This window comes from Cynocephalus volans, chromosome 8, assembly GCF_027409185.1.
Source record: "Cynocephalus volans isolate mCynVol1 chromosome 8, mCynVol1.pri, whole genome shotgun sequence".
In the NCBI taxonomy this organism is placed as follows: domain Eukaryota; kingdom Metazoa; phylum Chordata; class Mammalia; order Dermoptera; family Cynocephalidae; genus Cynocephalus; species Cynocephalus volans.
Window position 1 is genome coordinate 19,917,837 of NC_084467.1, and position 14,737 is coordinate 19,932,573.

The 14,737-nt window shown below is 44.1% G+C and overlaps 1 protein-coding gene across 2 annotated transcripts in view; it reads right to left on the reverse strand.

Moving 5' to 3' along the window:
* Positions 1-14,737, reverse strand: part of RHCE (Rh blood group CcEe antigens) — a 42,847-nt gene that overhangs the window by 961 nt on the left and 27,149 nt on the right. For both annotated transcript variants that reach the window (XM_063104588.1, XM_063104587.1), the window contains 2 exons: positions 8,959-9,038; positions 3,798-3,871 (listed from right to left, as the gene is read on the reverse strand). In XM_063104588.1, the coding sequence (XP_062960658.1) occupies positions 3,798-3,871; positions 8,959-9,038 (154 nt within the window). The remainder of the gene's footprint in view (positions 1-3,797; positions 3,872-8,958; positions 9,039-14,737) is intronic.

Consider the following 14,737-nt stretch of genomic DNA (forward strand, 5'->3'; position numbering starts at 1 on the left):
TTTCCTACTTTACTTTAAAAGCTCACTGTCCTCATTTTGGTTCAACAAGCATTTGTTGGATCCTTACTGTGTGTCTAGGACATTTATATTAAATCAGAAGCAGGAGAGATAGTGTGACAAGGCTAGGTTTTTAAAACTTCACATAAAACAGCAAGAGGAACTCTTAACACATTTTGTTGTGTTTTTGTACCAAAACAGTAGTGGTGTTTATATTCCTTGGCAATGAAATTATTTTAAAAATAAACTGCAAATACTTGTTCAGAAGCCAATGGATGATCTTCAGCATATTGCAGTCATTTCAGAATCCATCCTACATGTTTAATCCTATCACTCTACTTTACAACTTTCATTTTATTGCCTTGTTTCCCCACTCAAACCTTTGGGAGCTTCCCATTACCCACAGGGTGAAATTCAAGTGGCTCTCGCCACCTTTCAGCCTTTTCACAAACTCTCGGCTGAGCCCGGTCGCTTTCTGCTGCTTCTGTTCTTGCTCACAGTATTCCCCTTGCCTGGAATGCCATTCACTTTCTGCTGCTTAGCCAAATCCAACACAACTCAAGTTCCATTTTCCCTGACCTTCCCAACCCCATGACCTCTTCCTCCTCTAACTCTTCTAGCAGCTACTGCCAGGATTCCTTATTTAGTACTCAACAGATGGAGCTGTGCACATATAAAGATCCAGTCCTCCTAAGTCATTAAACCTCTAGTTTCTCTGGCTTCCATGCAATTCTCAGAACCCCCAGGGCTTGCCCATAGTAGACTTAAAAAAGCTTCCTTGCTTTGACTTCAGAAAGGTTAATTGTGGAATTAATGGAAAAAGGGGATTTCAGTGAGTCCTTGTGCTTTGCAAAGCATGAAATAAAATCCATGGTTGCAGTTTATTCTTTTAGTGAAAGCACATACACATGAAAAGTTGTGTTATAAACTGAATTTCTGTAAATCAGTATCTGGGTGAGGATCACTGTAAACTGCAGGGAGATAGATTAGTATATCTGGCTCCTTAAGATCTAAAAATATGTTTTATTTAGATTTGTCTCTCCAGCACTTCACACAATGTCTGTTACAGATTAGATAATACATTTAGTGGAGTGAATTAGTGAATCAATGAGTCATTTTAATAAGCTCTCCAAGGATAAGATGGGTGCCCTTGGGGAATGGAGAATGCCCCATCCCAGGAGGTGCCAGGCATAGTACTGGCAACCAGTGAAGAAGTGCCTGAGCTAGCTTTACTGTCTCTCCAGCCCCGGCAGTCTGGTCCTATGAAATGCAATAAAGGTATTCAATCAATAATGTTTAAAATGTCTTGTTGGATGGCTTACAAAAAAAGAAAAAAAAAAGAACCTCTAGATTTATCAGCTTTGAAAGTTTGAATCCCTGCCTCTTCAATGGGCATTTGGCTTTCAAATGAAAGCTGAAAGCAGTATACTACTTAATAAATAGTTCTACTCAGCTACAAGAAAATAAATGAGAAGATTGATGGGGGTGGGGGTGGAATAACTGTTCTCCAGTAGTTGCCCACAACACAGACATACATGGTATGTCTTTGGAGCCAAGCAGACATCAATTCAAATTATTTCTGTTCCATTTACTAGCTCTGTCAGTTTGGACAAGTTACTTCATCTCTACAGACCTCCATATTTCCTCATCTTTAAGATTGGGATACTTGCAAGATCGTTGTGAGGATAAAATCATATAAAAATATCCAGCACAAAATCAGAAACCTTAGGCTTGCATTATGATAGCTATTTTGCTTACATGTTCCTTTGTGGTTGGCTAAACCCCTAATAAACTTTCACATTCACATGGTGTTTTGCATTTTACAGAATGTTATTACAGATATTATTATCTCACTTGGTCTTCAAAATAACCCAGTGAGGCATAACAGAGATTACTATTCTTATTTTACTAGTGAGAGAGGTCAAGGAGCTTGCCTACATGCTGTATTGCAGAATGGTGGCTAGAATTAGGTCTTACTCTGGTTCACACTCGTTCTACCTTACCTACTGCTGCAGTGGCTACTGTTAGACAGGGTTCATCAGATTTCCTTCATTTATTCAGCAAATGTTTACTGAAACTCAAATAGTTGCGCTGGATATTTGTCCTGTTTGTTGCATTCATAGTTTATTAGCATGGTGCTTGGTATATAGTAGTTGCTCAATAAGTATTTGTGGGATGAATGAATGGATTAAACCAGTTTTCTGAGTCCTTTTCCTAGATTACCCTGCCTCTGCTAAAAGGACAAGACCAGTTGCAGGGGACTGGGACAGACTGACTGTTGGGAGAAGCCAAGAGCCCATGGCTGCAGAGAGAAGCTAGTACAAGATGAGGCAGGTAACACAACAGCATGAATGACTCTCAGAATAACTATGCTGAGTAAAAGAAGCTAGACAAAAGGGAATATGTGCTGTGTGATTCCATGTGTATAAAATTATAGAAAATTCAAATGTCTATAGAGACAGAAAGTAGTTCAGTGGCTGCCTGCAGATGATACTGGGTAGGTAGGGTGGGAGCAATTTCAAAGGGGCACGGAGAAATGTTTGGGGGTGATGGATGTGTTCCTTGTCTTAATTGTGGTGATGGTCTCATGGGTGAAATGGGTTAAAATGTATCAAATTTCATACCTTAAACGTGCAATCATTGTATGCCAATTATACTTCAATAAAGCTATTTGAGGGGGAAGAGGGGGAAGAAGAAAAGGAAGGAAAGGAGAGAGAGGAAAAGGAGAAGAAGAGGAGGCAGGTTCTCTGTCTACATTCTTTCTGCTTGGCCCCTCCAGGCACATGTGCCCAGGCCTGTGACAAGGCTGGTTTTCCATTCCTTTAGTGATCAGTGTCTTGGAGCTGGATAGAGAAAGGATTGGCCTGGGACTCAGAAGGCCTGGTTCCTGGTCTTGTCTGCACCACTCACAGTGGTATGATCCTGGGCATTTGCCTGACCTCTGTCAGCCCCGACTTCCATCGGCAATATTGCTCTCTGCTTATCCAGCCTCCACACAGCACTGACTGGAGAATGACCAAAGGTGACACATCTCAGAGTGTTTTGTGGACTGTGAGAGTAAGTCAAAGGGAGGAGGGCAGTGTGGTGACAGGGAATGAGCCCTGACCTTTCTAGCCCAGTCATGATGACAAACACTACCACCTAACACAGAGACCTTCAGCAGCAGCTGAGTTGTGTGAGCTCTGTGTCTCTTGCTAAAGGACCCCCGACTCCAATACCACAAGTTTTCTTGTGTCCACTAATTATAATTGTCAAGAGTTGTGTTCTAGATTCAGCTTGGCCACTCACTCACTGTGAGATCTTGAATAAGTCATGTCTCCACTCTGGGCATCTGTCTAATAGGGGGTTGGACTTGATGGCCCCTGAGGTTTCTTCTGGCTCTTGAATTGCAGGGTTCTATCACCTTCATGTCAAACTATTTGCCCACTTTGAGGACTGCAGATGGGGAGGGGGAATGTGGCCAGTGGCTGTTCTCTCATCCCTGACCCTCAACGACTTTGAGGCATCAGGGAAATGGTTAACTTTAACATCCCCAGTCCCCACAACATACAGGCATGCACACACACACATGCATGCATGTGCACAGGCATGCACAGATACATGCAAACACATGCATGAACACACACACACACATGCACGCACAGACACATGCATGTGCATCATGGATTTGCTTCTCTCCCAATGCTCTTCATTTTTGTTTTTGTTTTATTCTCATAAACACCAAGTTAATGTATCTACCCAGATATCTTTTTAAGTTCATGCGCTCAAAATCTATCATGTTAATAAGTCAAAAATCTTACCTCCCAGAAAGCTTGGTCATCAAAATATTTAGCCACATGAGGTGCTTTCCATATTTTGAGATCTAGGAGTATACCTGTTCAGATTCATAATGCAATGTTAACACATGTGGAGCATAGCATTTGTTATCTCAGGATTAATTGAAATATCATATGTCAGCTATGGTATCTCAACAGAAATTATTTTTCTTCTACAATTGGGGGACCAATTGAAGTAACATCATTCCAGGAACCACTTCAGTTAGTTCTGTAGATATCTTTTTAAAGGAACTGTCCAGAGCAATGCTCTCCAAAGGATTAAGATTGCACTAAGTGGAATATGAGAGCCATAGATCTTACACCTTTCTGGAGATGGAACAGAAGGGCCCCACTTCAAAGCTGATCCATTGAAAACACAAGAGCTACCATGGACAGCGACTCCAATTAGGCATCCCTATAGGTCTGCCTTCACTGGCTCCAATAACTCCCAGCCACCTCAGCTCAAGATTCCATTTGTGTAGTTAGGGAAATAGTACATGAAACTTGCTTTTGTGCCTATTCTTCCTTTTTCTTGTCCAGCCTCTACCCCGATAAGTTGACCCTATGCACCCCCCAGCTTTGCAAAGTTGGCTGAATTTCTCAGAATACACTGAGTGCTTACCTTTCATGTGAAGCAAGGAAATGCTCCTGGTAAATTTATCTGTATATTTGTAATAATTATTAGTTCCAGAATATTAAATAATAAGATTAACAAGAGTAGGCATGTGCTAAGTGAAATTCATATTTTCCTTTTGTATTGCATGCCTGTAACTGATACTGGCAAGCAGGGTGCCACCAGCACACCTCATTTAGTGAGAATTACTCAAAAATGATCTCTATCACCTATGTGAATTTTCCAGACAGCTGAAGGTTACTTATCACTGATGAAAATCGGCCTAAAATATATTTGGGGGGGGGCTTCCAGTCAAGGTGGCAGAATACATGGTCTCCAGCATCACTCTCTCCCACAAATCAATGAATTTACAACTATAAAAATGTAACATCAGCCAAGCTGGGGCCACTGGAGCTCAGGTGAAGAGGAGGAGAGACCTACGGAGTTCATGAAGGCGGGAGAAACCATGGAGAAAGAAAAAACTGCTCTCAGCGTTTCGGGCTGCAGCCACTTTAATGCTGGAGCACATGGAGCAGGAGCCAGCAGAGGCCGCCGCTGTGCACTTCAGATGGAGTTACTTGGAGGCAGAAGGGGAGAAGAGGATTCTGGTGGCCCCCAGGACAGCAAGACCACTAATAGGGTTCCCATGGACCCAAGCAGGAGCGAGGAGCCAGAAGAGCTGAAAAAGGGGAGCCCCTCAGAGGCCGGTGAGTCAATGCAAGGGACTGGTGCATGGCCCCTCCCATGGGAAGTGTTTGGAGCATGGGCAGTGGGGGAGACGTGCCCACCAGGGGAACACTGGGGCACAGCAAGGTCAGTCAATCCGCCCCCCAATCAGCTCAGGACCATTCAGAGGAGACTGGTCAGGAATGCAGAATTGCATGGGGTGCAGTTTGATGAAAAAACTCAGGCCCAGATCAGAGTTTCTACACAACCCAGGTGCACGGAGTATCTGGAGAGCCGGAAGTACCTATAAAGTCAACCATTAAACCCTGAGCTGCACAAAAAGCCTTCCCTAGGGAAACAGCAGCAAAGCAGCAATTTACTCAACCACACAGCTCAAGTACTGGTTCCCACAGGGAGTTCCTCCATGTTAGAAGTAAGCAAAGGACAAAAAATTGGTTCCGGCCCAGGCACAGCAGCAATGCCTTGGGGGCCCACCATGAGTCATGAGGCATGGAACCAGGGACAAGACCCCCCACCCACAACCACTCACACTGCCAGCACCTTGAGGCCCTGCCCAGGAACCCGAGGCTTAGATCCGAGACCAGACCCCACTCCCACATCCAGGCACACCACCAACTCCTTGGGTCCCACCCAGGGAACTGGAGCTAGCAGCAGGAGACTGGATCACCTTCCCAGACGCAGGCACACCATGACAGTGCCTTAGGGCTCCACCCAGGGGCCCAAGACATGGAGAAGGGGACCAGACGCCCCTCCCACAACCAGGCACACAATGCCAGCACCTCAGGGCCTGCCCGGGGACCTGGGGCATGGAGAAGGAGACTGGACACCCCTCCCACAACTAGGCACACTACATCAGTGCTGTGGGACCTGCCTGGGGACCTGGGGCATGGAGAAGGAGACCAGACCCCCCCTCCCACAACCAGGCACACCTCGCCAGTGCCTCAGGGCCTGCCTGGGGACCCGGGCATGGAGAAAGGGACTGGACCCCCTCTCCCGCAACCAGGAACACTGCACCAGCGCCTCGGGGCCTGCACGGGGTCCTGGGGCATGGATAAGGGGACCAGACCCCATTCCTGCAACCAGGCTCACCATGCCAGCGCCTTGGGGCCCACCCAGGGACTTGGGGTATGGAGCTGGGGATCGGACACTCTCCACAACCAGGCACACTGCCAGCACCAAGGAGCACGCCAAAATCATCTCCTCCATGTGGGTGGCCCACCACAGCCACCATGATATCCATGGCCGCTGCAAAGGCGGCCTAGATACCACAACCACAACGCAGATGGTCCGCTAGCCACCGGAGTTCATTGACACAAGGAGAGTCACCAGCAGAGATAAAGAAAGGAGGAGGATGTCTCTCCCACTGAGCCCATTTCAGAGTGAGAAGAGGCATCTGCTCTATGATTGTATTGGGGGACCCGATCATGCCTCTCAGCATTGGACAGATCATTTGGGCAGCAAATCAACAGAGTAACCATTATTCTTTCAGAAGGAGAGAAGAAATCTAGGGTAATTGGACGGGGGAGGGAAAAGGGGATGGGGAGGGATTGGACAAGGGGCATAAAGAATAATTATGATTTGTAACAATATATATGCTAGTAATATTGATTTGATCAACATATCTCAATGATGAACACCAAAAATATGTATAATCAATTTGGGTTCAATAAAAATTAAATTATATATATATATATATATATATATATATATATATATATATATATATATATATATATATATATATATTGTCTTATGAGACAATACTGAACATATTTAGACTTTTTTTAAAAATGAGAACCAGTGTTAGGAACAGCCTTTTATAAAATGTGCTATATAACGTATAGAAGGTATACAACTATTGAGGATTGTTGGCCTGTTCTCTTGGCAGCCCAAGCTTTTTGTGTTCTTGTATTTGGTTTAAAGAATTTCTTTTCCACTGTTAGGCTCTCTCTGCTTTCACTTCTAACTTCTACCAATGTGCCTTACCTCTAGAAACCTATCCCACCTCTAATCTGCTATATCTAATCTACCTAAACTGGGAAACCCAATAACTACGTTTGGTAGGATTATATCCTAGAAGTTTAGACAGGCTCCAAATGGTGGGGAGGGTGTGCGTCTATGAAAAAGTTAAATGCCTGACTTGAGGGGGTCAATCTATGCTATTCTGGCTACTCAAGGGACTTCTTTCCCCTTCCATTGTCCATGTTGTTTTTAATCACCATTTCCCTCATATCAAAAGCAACATGTAAAGAGGAAAGCTCATTGGTCTTAACTTTCAAAGAAATGATATGTGTGTCTTTCCCTCTATCCTTTTTTGACTCTAGTGAAGCATAAGAAAAGCCCCCCAGGTGCTTTACAAGACAGGGTGCAAGTCAGCACCACCTTGTAAATACCGGTGATAAAGGTGGATGGCATGGGAGACCAGGTGTAGGGTTGCCAAATAAAATGCAGGATGCCCAGTTAATTTTGAGTTCAAAAAATGGGCACCTTGTATTTTCATTTGCTAAATCCGCCAGCCCTATCTATGCAGGGTTGAACACCAGCCACCATGAATAGAATCTTAACTTATACAGTTAATCCTACTCCATCTCTGCTTAATAAATCACCTCAAATTCTGTTGAAAGCTAAGGCCAAGGATGTTGGCATATAAGGAAGGCTGGCTAGTTAGTAACTCCCCAAGATTCTTTGCTGTTCTATCATATTGCAAAAGCAGAGACATACTTCACTCCTCTGTTTAAAGATCTCCAAAGGCTTCCTGCCTCTTGGAATGACCTACACCTTGCTACCACTTTGCCCTCAACCCCTTCTGATATTCCCTCACTCCATTCATATCAGCCACACTGGCCTCCTTGATTTTCCCCAGACACAAAAAGCATGCTCCTGCCTCAGGGCCTTTGCACTGCACTTGCTGTCCCCTTTTCATGGAATGCTCTTCCTCCAAATAAATGCATGACATGTCTCCCTCCTCTTCATTTGGGTCTCTGCTTAAAGGTCAGCTTCTCAGATAAGCCTTCCCTGGTCAATCTCTAAAAACACACCCTACCCCCACACTGACTCTATGTCCACCTACCCTGCTTTATTTGTCTTCACAGCACTCATTGTCATCTGACATAGTATATATATTTTTTTTTCTTTAAAAGATGACCGGTAAGGGGATCTTAACCCTTGACTTGGTGTTGTCGGCACCACGCTCTCCCAAGTGAGCTAACCGGCCATCCCTATATGGGATCTGAACCCATGGCCTTGGTGTTATCAGCACCACACTCTCCTGAGTGAGCCACGGGCTGGCCCCTGACACAGTATATTATTTGTCTATTTATTGTCAATATCCTCCCCCACTAGACTGTCAGCTCCATGAGGTCAGGAAATTTGTTTTGTTCACTGCTGTGCCCCCAGTGCCCAGTTCATAGCAGATATTGAATAAATATTTGTTGAATAAAATAGTATTATGGGTGTCCTCAGGGAATAAATGGTAGGCTTTTTGACTAAGGGTTTCTTTGTCTTCTGTACAAAAGTGGGTGCGATTGGCAGCCCTGGGCTCAAGAGGCTGCAGTGTTGCCACTCACTCCCACTTCTAACCTCAAGGAGGCCGTTCCCTTCCCTGGCTGCAGAGTCCACAATGACAGCAGGTGATCTCTAAGGGCCCTTCCAATTCTGAAATTATGCGCTTCTATGATATTTTTCTAAATCAAGGTTTGAGCCCTTTGCCTCATTGGGCTGGAACTGAGGGGTTGGTGAATGGGGAAGGGGACAGGCACATACACTCCCAGCCACAGGGCAGGACATGCTCTGGATCCAGGTGCTATGTCCTGGGCAATGGTGGAAGAAGGGTGGCCTCACACTGACCTGTCAGGATACCAGACACCAGACCCATCGCCATGGCCAAGCTGAGTGCCCCAAAGTCAAGGAGCACCTGGTAGCTGATCCTAGAAATGACAAAGAAGACGTGGTCACTCAGGCTTCAGGCAGCAGAGGTCATTTGAGACAAAAAGAACTGTTGGCTATTACCAGAAAGGGCCATGAGAACAAGTGTCCCCTCCCCAGGTGGCACATTCCACTGTCATTTTCCTGAACAGCCATGTAGACATGTATTAGGGAGGAAGGGAAGGGGCATTCCAAGATCCTCTTTGGCTTATCATGATCCTTAGACCAACATAATGAACTAGACCAGGAGTCAGAAAACCCAAGTTCAAGTCCCAGCTCTGTCGCTTACTAGCTACATGACCCTGGGCAAGTCACTTAACCTGTCAGGGCCCCCAGTTCCCTCATTAGGCAATTAAAGATGAAAGCTTTATTTCTCTAGGGGCAAGGTGGGATACAGCTTGGCTATCAGCCCCATCTCCCCTGCCCACCCCTACCCCTTGAACATACTTTCTGGACCTCTGTCCTTCAAGGCAACCCCAGGGCTTCAATTTAAATATTTAACCATTAAGGGGCGCCCTGGGATGCCGAGCGCGATTTTCCAAGGGTTCTGCCTGCACTTGGGTACTAACAGCCCCTTCACTAGAGCTCCGTGGACAGTTGTACAGAACAAGCCAGTTTTTAAGCCTTTCCTGTTTCTTGTCTCAACAGGTGGGCAGCTCATGTTCCCATTCTGAAGACAAAGAAAGTACAGCCTGCAGCCTTGTGGGGTGGACCCACCCCCATATGACCTTGGCCAACTTATTTCACCTCTCTTTACTGATTGCTCGTCAAAGTCAGGGAAGTGATGATGGTACCTACCTCATGGGATCGGGGGACAGGGGTGAGAGTTAAAAAGAGTTACCATAGTGCTGCTCCTACAGTGACAGCAGGTGTCAATGATTATCAGTGACCAGCCCAGCTATCCAAGCAGGGGTCCTCCTCTTCCTGGTGGCAAGTTCCAGGGCATTATTTTGCCATCTTTGTATATCTTGAATAATTTGCCTCCTCCCAATCATGGCTCAGGTTATCAAATGCTCAGGGAAATGTTTGTTGAATGAATAAAAAATTGAGTATGTTGCCTAATTCATTGATTAATAAGTGATTTTTAGAAGGAAACACAAGAGGACATCTGCATGATCTTGCAAAGATTCTTACTCAGGACATGAAAGAACTAAACATAAAGAGAATAATGATAATCGAACGATGTTAAAATTAAGAATTTCTATTTATCAAAAGACACTATTAAGAAGGTGAAAGGTAACCCACAAAATGGGAGAAGATGTTTATAACACATATCTGACAAAGGACCCATATTCAGAATATATAAAGGATTCCTATAAATAAGAAAAAGGCAAAACAACACAATGGAAAAATGGGCAAAAGAACTTGGACAGTTTATAAGGGAAGATATTCAAATGCCCAAAAAAGCATATGAAAAGTGCTTCATTTATTTATTTTTTTTTAAGATGACCCGTAAGGGGATCTTAGCCCTTGACACGCTCTCCCAAGTGAGCTAACCGACCATCCCTCTATATTATCAGCGCCACACTCTCCCAAGTGAGTCATGGGCTGGCCTGAAAAGTGCTTCATTTAATTAGTCATTGGTAAAATTAAGATTAAAACAATAAGTACAATGGCTAAATGGCCAATTGAAAAGAAGGAAAACACCAAGTGTTAGAGAAAATGTGGAGTAAGGGGAATGCTCACGTGCTGTTGGTGATTGGATTGGCACAATCTACTGTGAAAAACTGGCAGTATCCACTAAAGCTGATCATATCAATACTGTGTGAAACAACAGTTTCACTGCTAGGTATACACTCTCAGAAGTACATCCATGTGTTCCAAAAAATAAATAAATAGATAAGTGCTAGAATGTCCAGAGCAGCAATACTAGAATATGCATAATAGCTCCAAACTGGAAACTAGCTGTATTAGTCCATTTTTGTAGTTTATAACACAATACCTGAAACTGGGTCATTTATAAAAATGGAGGCTGGGAAATCCAAAGACCAGGTAACACATCTGTTAAGGGCCTTTCTCTTGGTGGTGACTCTACAGCAACTCAGGGTGTCACATGGCAAAATGGCTGAGCAAGAAAGAGCTAACCTTCTCACTCAATCTCCTTTTAAAGCCATCAAAACCACACCCATTACTCCATGAACTGATGAATCCATTCACAAGGTTATAATCCACCCAATCTAATCACCTCTTAAAGGCCCCACCTTTCAGTTACCAGAACAGGATTTCCCACTCTCAGCACAGTTACAGTGGGGATTAAGTTTCCAACACATGAAATTTCAGGGGACACATTCAGCCCATATTACTACTATAATAGCTCCCAAATCAAAATTACCCAAACGCTCATCAATGATGGATAAATAAATTGTGCTATATTCACACAATGGGACACTTGTTCTGTCTTTTCTTAGATTCTATATTTGTCTATCTGGTGTTCATTTATCAAGGGGCAAACTAATGGCAAAAGTTATTTATCTCATTCTCTTGCAAGTCAGCTTTGGCGGGCATGGGAAACTCATACTACAAACCCTTCAGCCGTAAACTCTAACATACATGTTTTCACTTCCTGCCCAATAGGGGATATTCCCACCCTCACTCCCTCACCACTGTTGTCATAAAGGCATAGTCCCAGGTCCCCCCTCTCTGCTTCCTGGTCCCTGCGTGTGATATAGTTTTGTGTGGCCCTACATGGTGTGCTCTCTCTTATTTCTAGTTTAATACAGTGAGCAGTATTAAACTTTCCTTCCAGTGACATTGACCTCTCCATGTCATCACTTAGCCACCTTTATAAATTAAGACCCAAGCAACACTATATGTCAATGAAAATGAACAATCTGTAGCAACACTCAACAACATGGATGAATCTTATAACTACAATGTTGAGTAAAAGAATCCAGGCACACAAGAGCACAGACTCACTGTATGACTCCATGTGTATGAAGTATAAAAATAGGCAAAAATGATCGATGCTCTTGGAAGCCAGGTTAGTGGTTATCCTGGGATGAGACAGAAAGGGGTCTTGGGTGCTGGTTACATGGGCATATCAGAAAATTCATCAAGTGCTATTCTTATGATATTTGCACTTTTCTGGATATAGATTGTACTATAATAAAATGTTTTTTCAATGTAACAATAAGTGGCAGAATAGAGGCTAAATCCAAATCTGCTGATTGCCAGTCCACAACTCACTTTATCCTGATGCCATCTGAAAACAGAAATGGATGAAGCAGAAATCCATCTCCATAAAAACAGCCCCAATGCACAGTCGTATGGTGGGCCCCCCTGCACCAGACCCCGGGCTCAATGCTTTACCATCTGATTTTACATGTCCTTGCAGCAGCCCTGTGTGTGAGCTACTAACGTCCATATTTCACAAAGGACAAATCCAAGTTAAGAAAGTGAACCAAAAAAAGATAGAAGGAAAGGGGAAGAAAACACAGATTTAAAAAAAAGAAAGAAAGAAAAGAAAAGAAAGTGAACCAAGCGTTCCGCTGTTACCTGGCTTGGAATGGGTGGCTGCTGGGATTCAAACCAGGCAGGCCTGTCTATCCACAAAGCTGGGCCAGATGTGTCCCAAATTTCAGCATTTGAGGACAACCTTCACGAATTTGGCCATATCATTCCAGAAATGCTACTTTTAAAATATTTTTCTTCACATAGACTTTTTAAAAAACATTTAAATAAATAAATTCAAAAGGAAACTTTGTCACTAGCTTAAACGGAGGGGAAATGGGAGAGAGCTGTAAAAAGAGATACATTAAAAACAAATGTTGCAACCCCCTCCCCCATGTGGTTTCTCTGCTACTGTTCAAAAGGGAGGTTACAAGAGTCAGAAAGGTACAGAGAATCAGCCCAACTGGAGACTTTCTCTCTGATGTAATCAGAGGACTGAGTGAGAATTGGAAAAGAATGTCCACACTGCATAATTCAAGGTTATTCCGGTGTCTCTTCGCATCACTTAAAATCCCACAATTTGTGAAAATGCTCCATCCCGGCTGTGAGTACAGCATCTGACTCAACCACATACGCTGACCTGAATAGGAAACTGGCAAACATTGTTCGTGGAATTAATGAAAAGTTAACTGACTTGCCCAATGTCACCAGCTAGTAAAGCAGCGGATCCACACTTCACATTGTGTCTGACTGTAATCCTCTCTCCGTCTTTCCATTACATGGAGATGCCCTTGTAAGAAAGCAGCAGCATCAATCATCATCAATCATCAAAGAAAAGGGTCCCGTGCTGGGTATTTACTCCATCCCAGGCACTGTCCTGAGCCCTTTAATTAGTAAATATTGCTAAATCTTCACAGCAGCCCTCTGACACAGATCTTATTATCCCATTTTACAGATAGAAAACTGGGACTTAGAGAGTTTGAATACCATGCCCAACATCATAGGATTGGTAAATATGACCTTGGTCTGCCTGTCCCTGGAGCCTGTGCTTCCAAGAAGCCAAAGCTCTCCCCAAGAGAGGTCATCACTGTCACCCTGTGCTTCCCTTTGCTAGGTTTCTGCAGAGGCAAGAGGACAACTACCTTTTGGTTTTCAGCTGACTCGTCCTGACAAGAGTTGACCTGTAGAGGTGTGCTAGGGCCAGCTCACACAGGCTTATGGGAATCATGGTTTTCATCTCTTCCCAACTTCATGTTCAGTGATGTCACCTAATAGCTTAAAATCAGTCACAATGGGAGTATTTGCACCTTAGAATTTTTTTTTTTTTTTTTTTTTTTTTTTTTTTTTTTTTGCTATAGGCCATTGGTTCTCATGCTGAAGCTTACATGAGAATCACCTGGAGTGCTTGTTAAAATACAGACTGATGGGCCCCACCCTCAGATTTCTAATTGAGTAGGTCTGGGGTAAGGCCTCAGCAGGATTTGCATTTCTAACAAGTTCTCAGGTGATTCTGGTGCTCCTGAAAACCATTGCTCTGGGAGAACCACAGAATCACAGAATTGAGGATATAGAATGGTAGGTGGTCCACAAGCTACAGGTCGGCAGCCCCCAAGCAGAATTCGGCCCATGCAATGTTTCTAATGATTTTTAATTTTTCACCAATACTTGAGAGAGGACATGCAAGACTCTAGATTTCTAGCTTCTCTTGAAAAGTCATTAGATCTGGTGACACTGAGCCTGGATCCCTGCATAGTAATGGTAGGCTGGAGCTGAAGAGCAACTGCCAGCCCCTGTTCACTGCCCTCATTTTTTACCTTACCTGCCTGGCCCCTACAGGTATCTGAGTTTGGGACCCTGCTAGATCAACTCCTCATTTTACAGAGGGGGACTTTGAGGCCCAGAGAGAGGAAAGGATTTGCCAAGAGTTGCACAGTTGTTAAAACAGTGACAGGCACATCATTGGAGCCCGTTACTCAGGTGCCTTCTTCACACAGATCATCCTTTCCCCAACCCCAAAAGGAATCCTCCTCACTGCAACAGCTCCAGAAAGAATGCCTTGCCTGCCCATATGTTATTCCTATAATTTGTGGCTACGGTCATCTTTATCATTGGAGCTATAAGGGACCCAAGAGCTGGAAGGGATGCCGTCTCCGTGATTTCTCTGAGATGCCTCTAAACAAGATGAGCTCCTCATCACCCACTTCAGTTGCCTTTCCAGCCACTTCCAGCCAAGTGACCTTGGGCAGATAACTGCACCTAAGTATCATTTCTTAGTGTACGACAATACCTCTCAAGGTGGTGGTGAGGATTA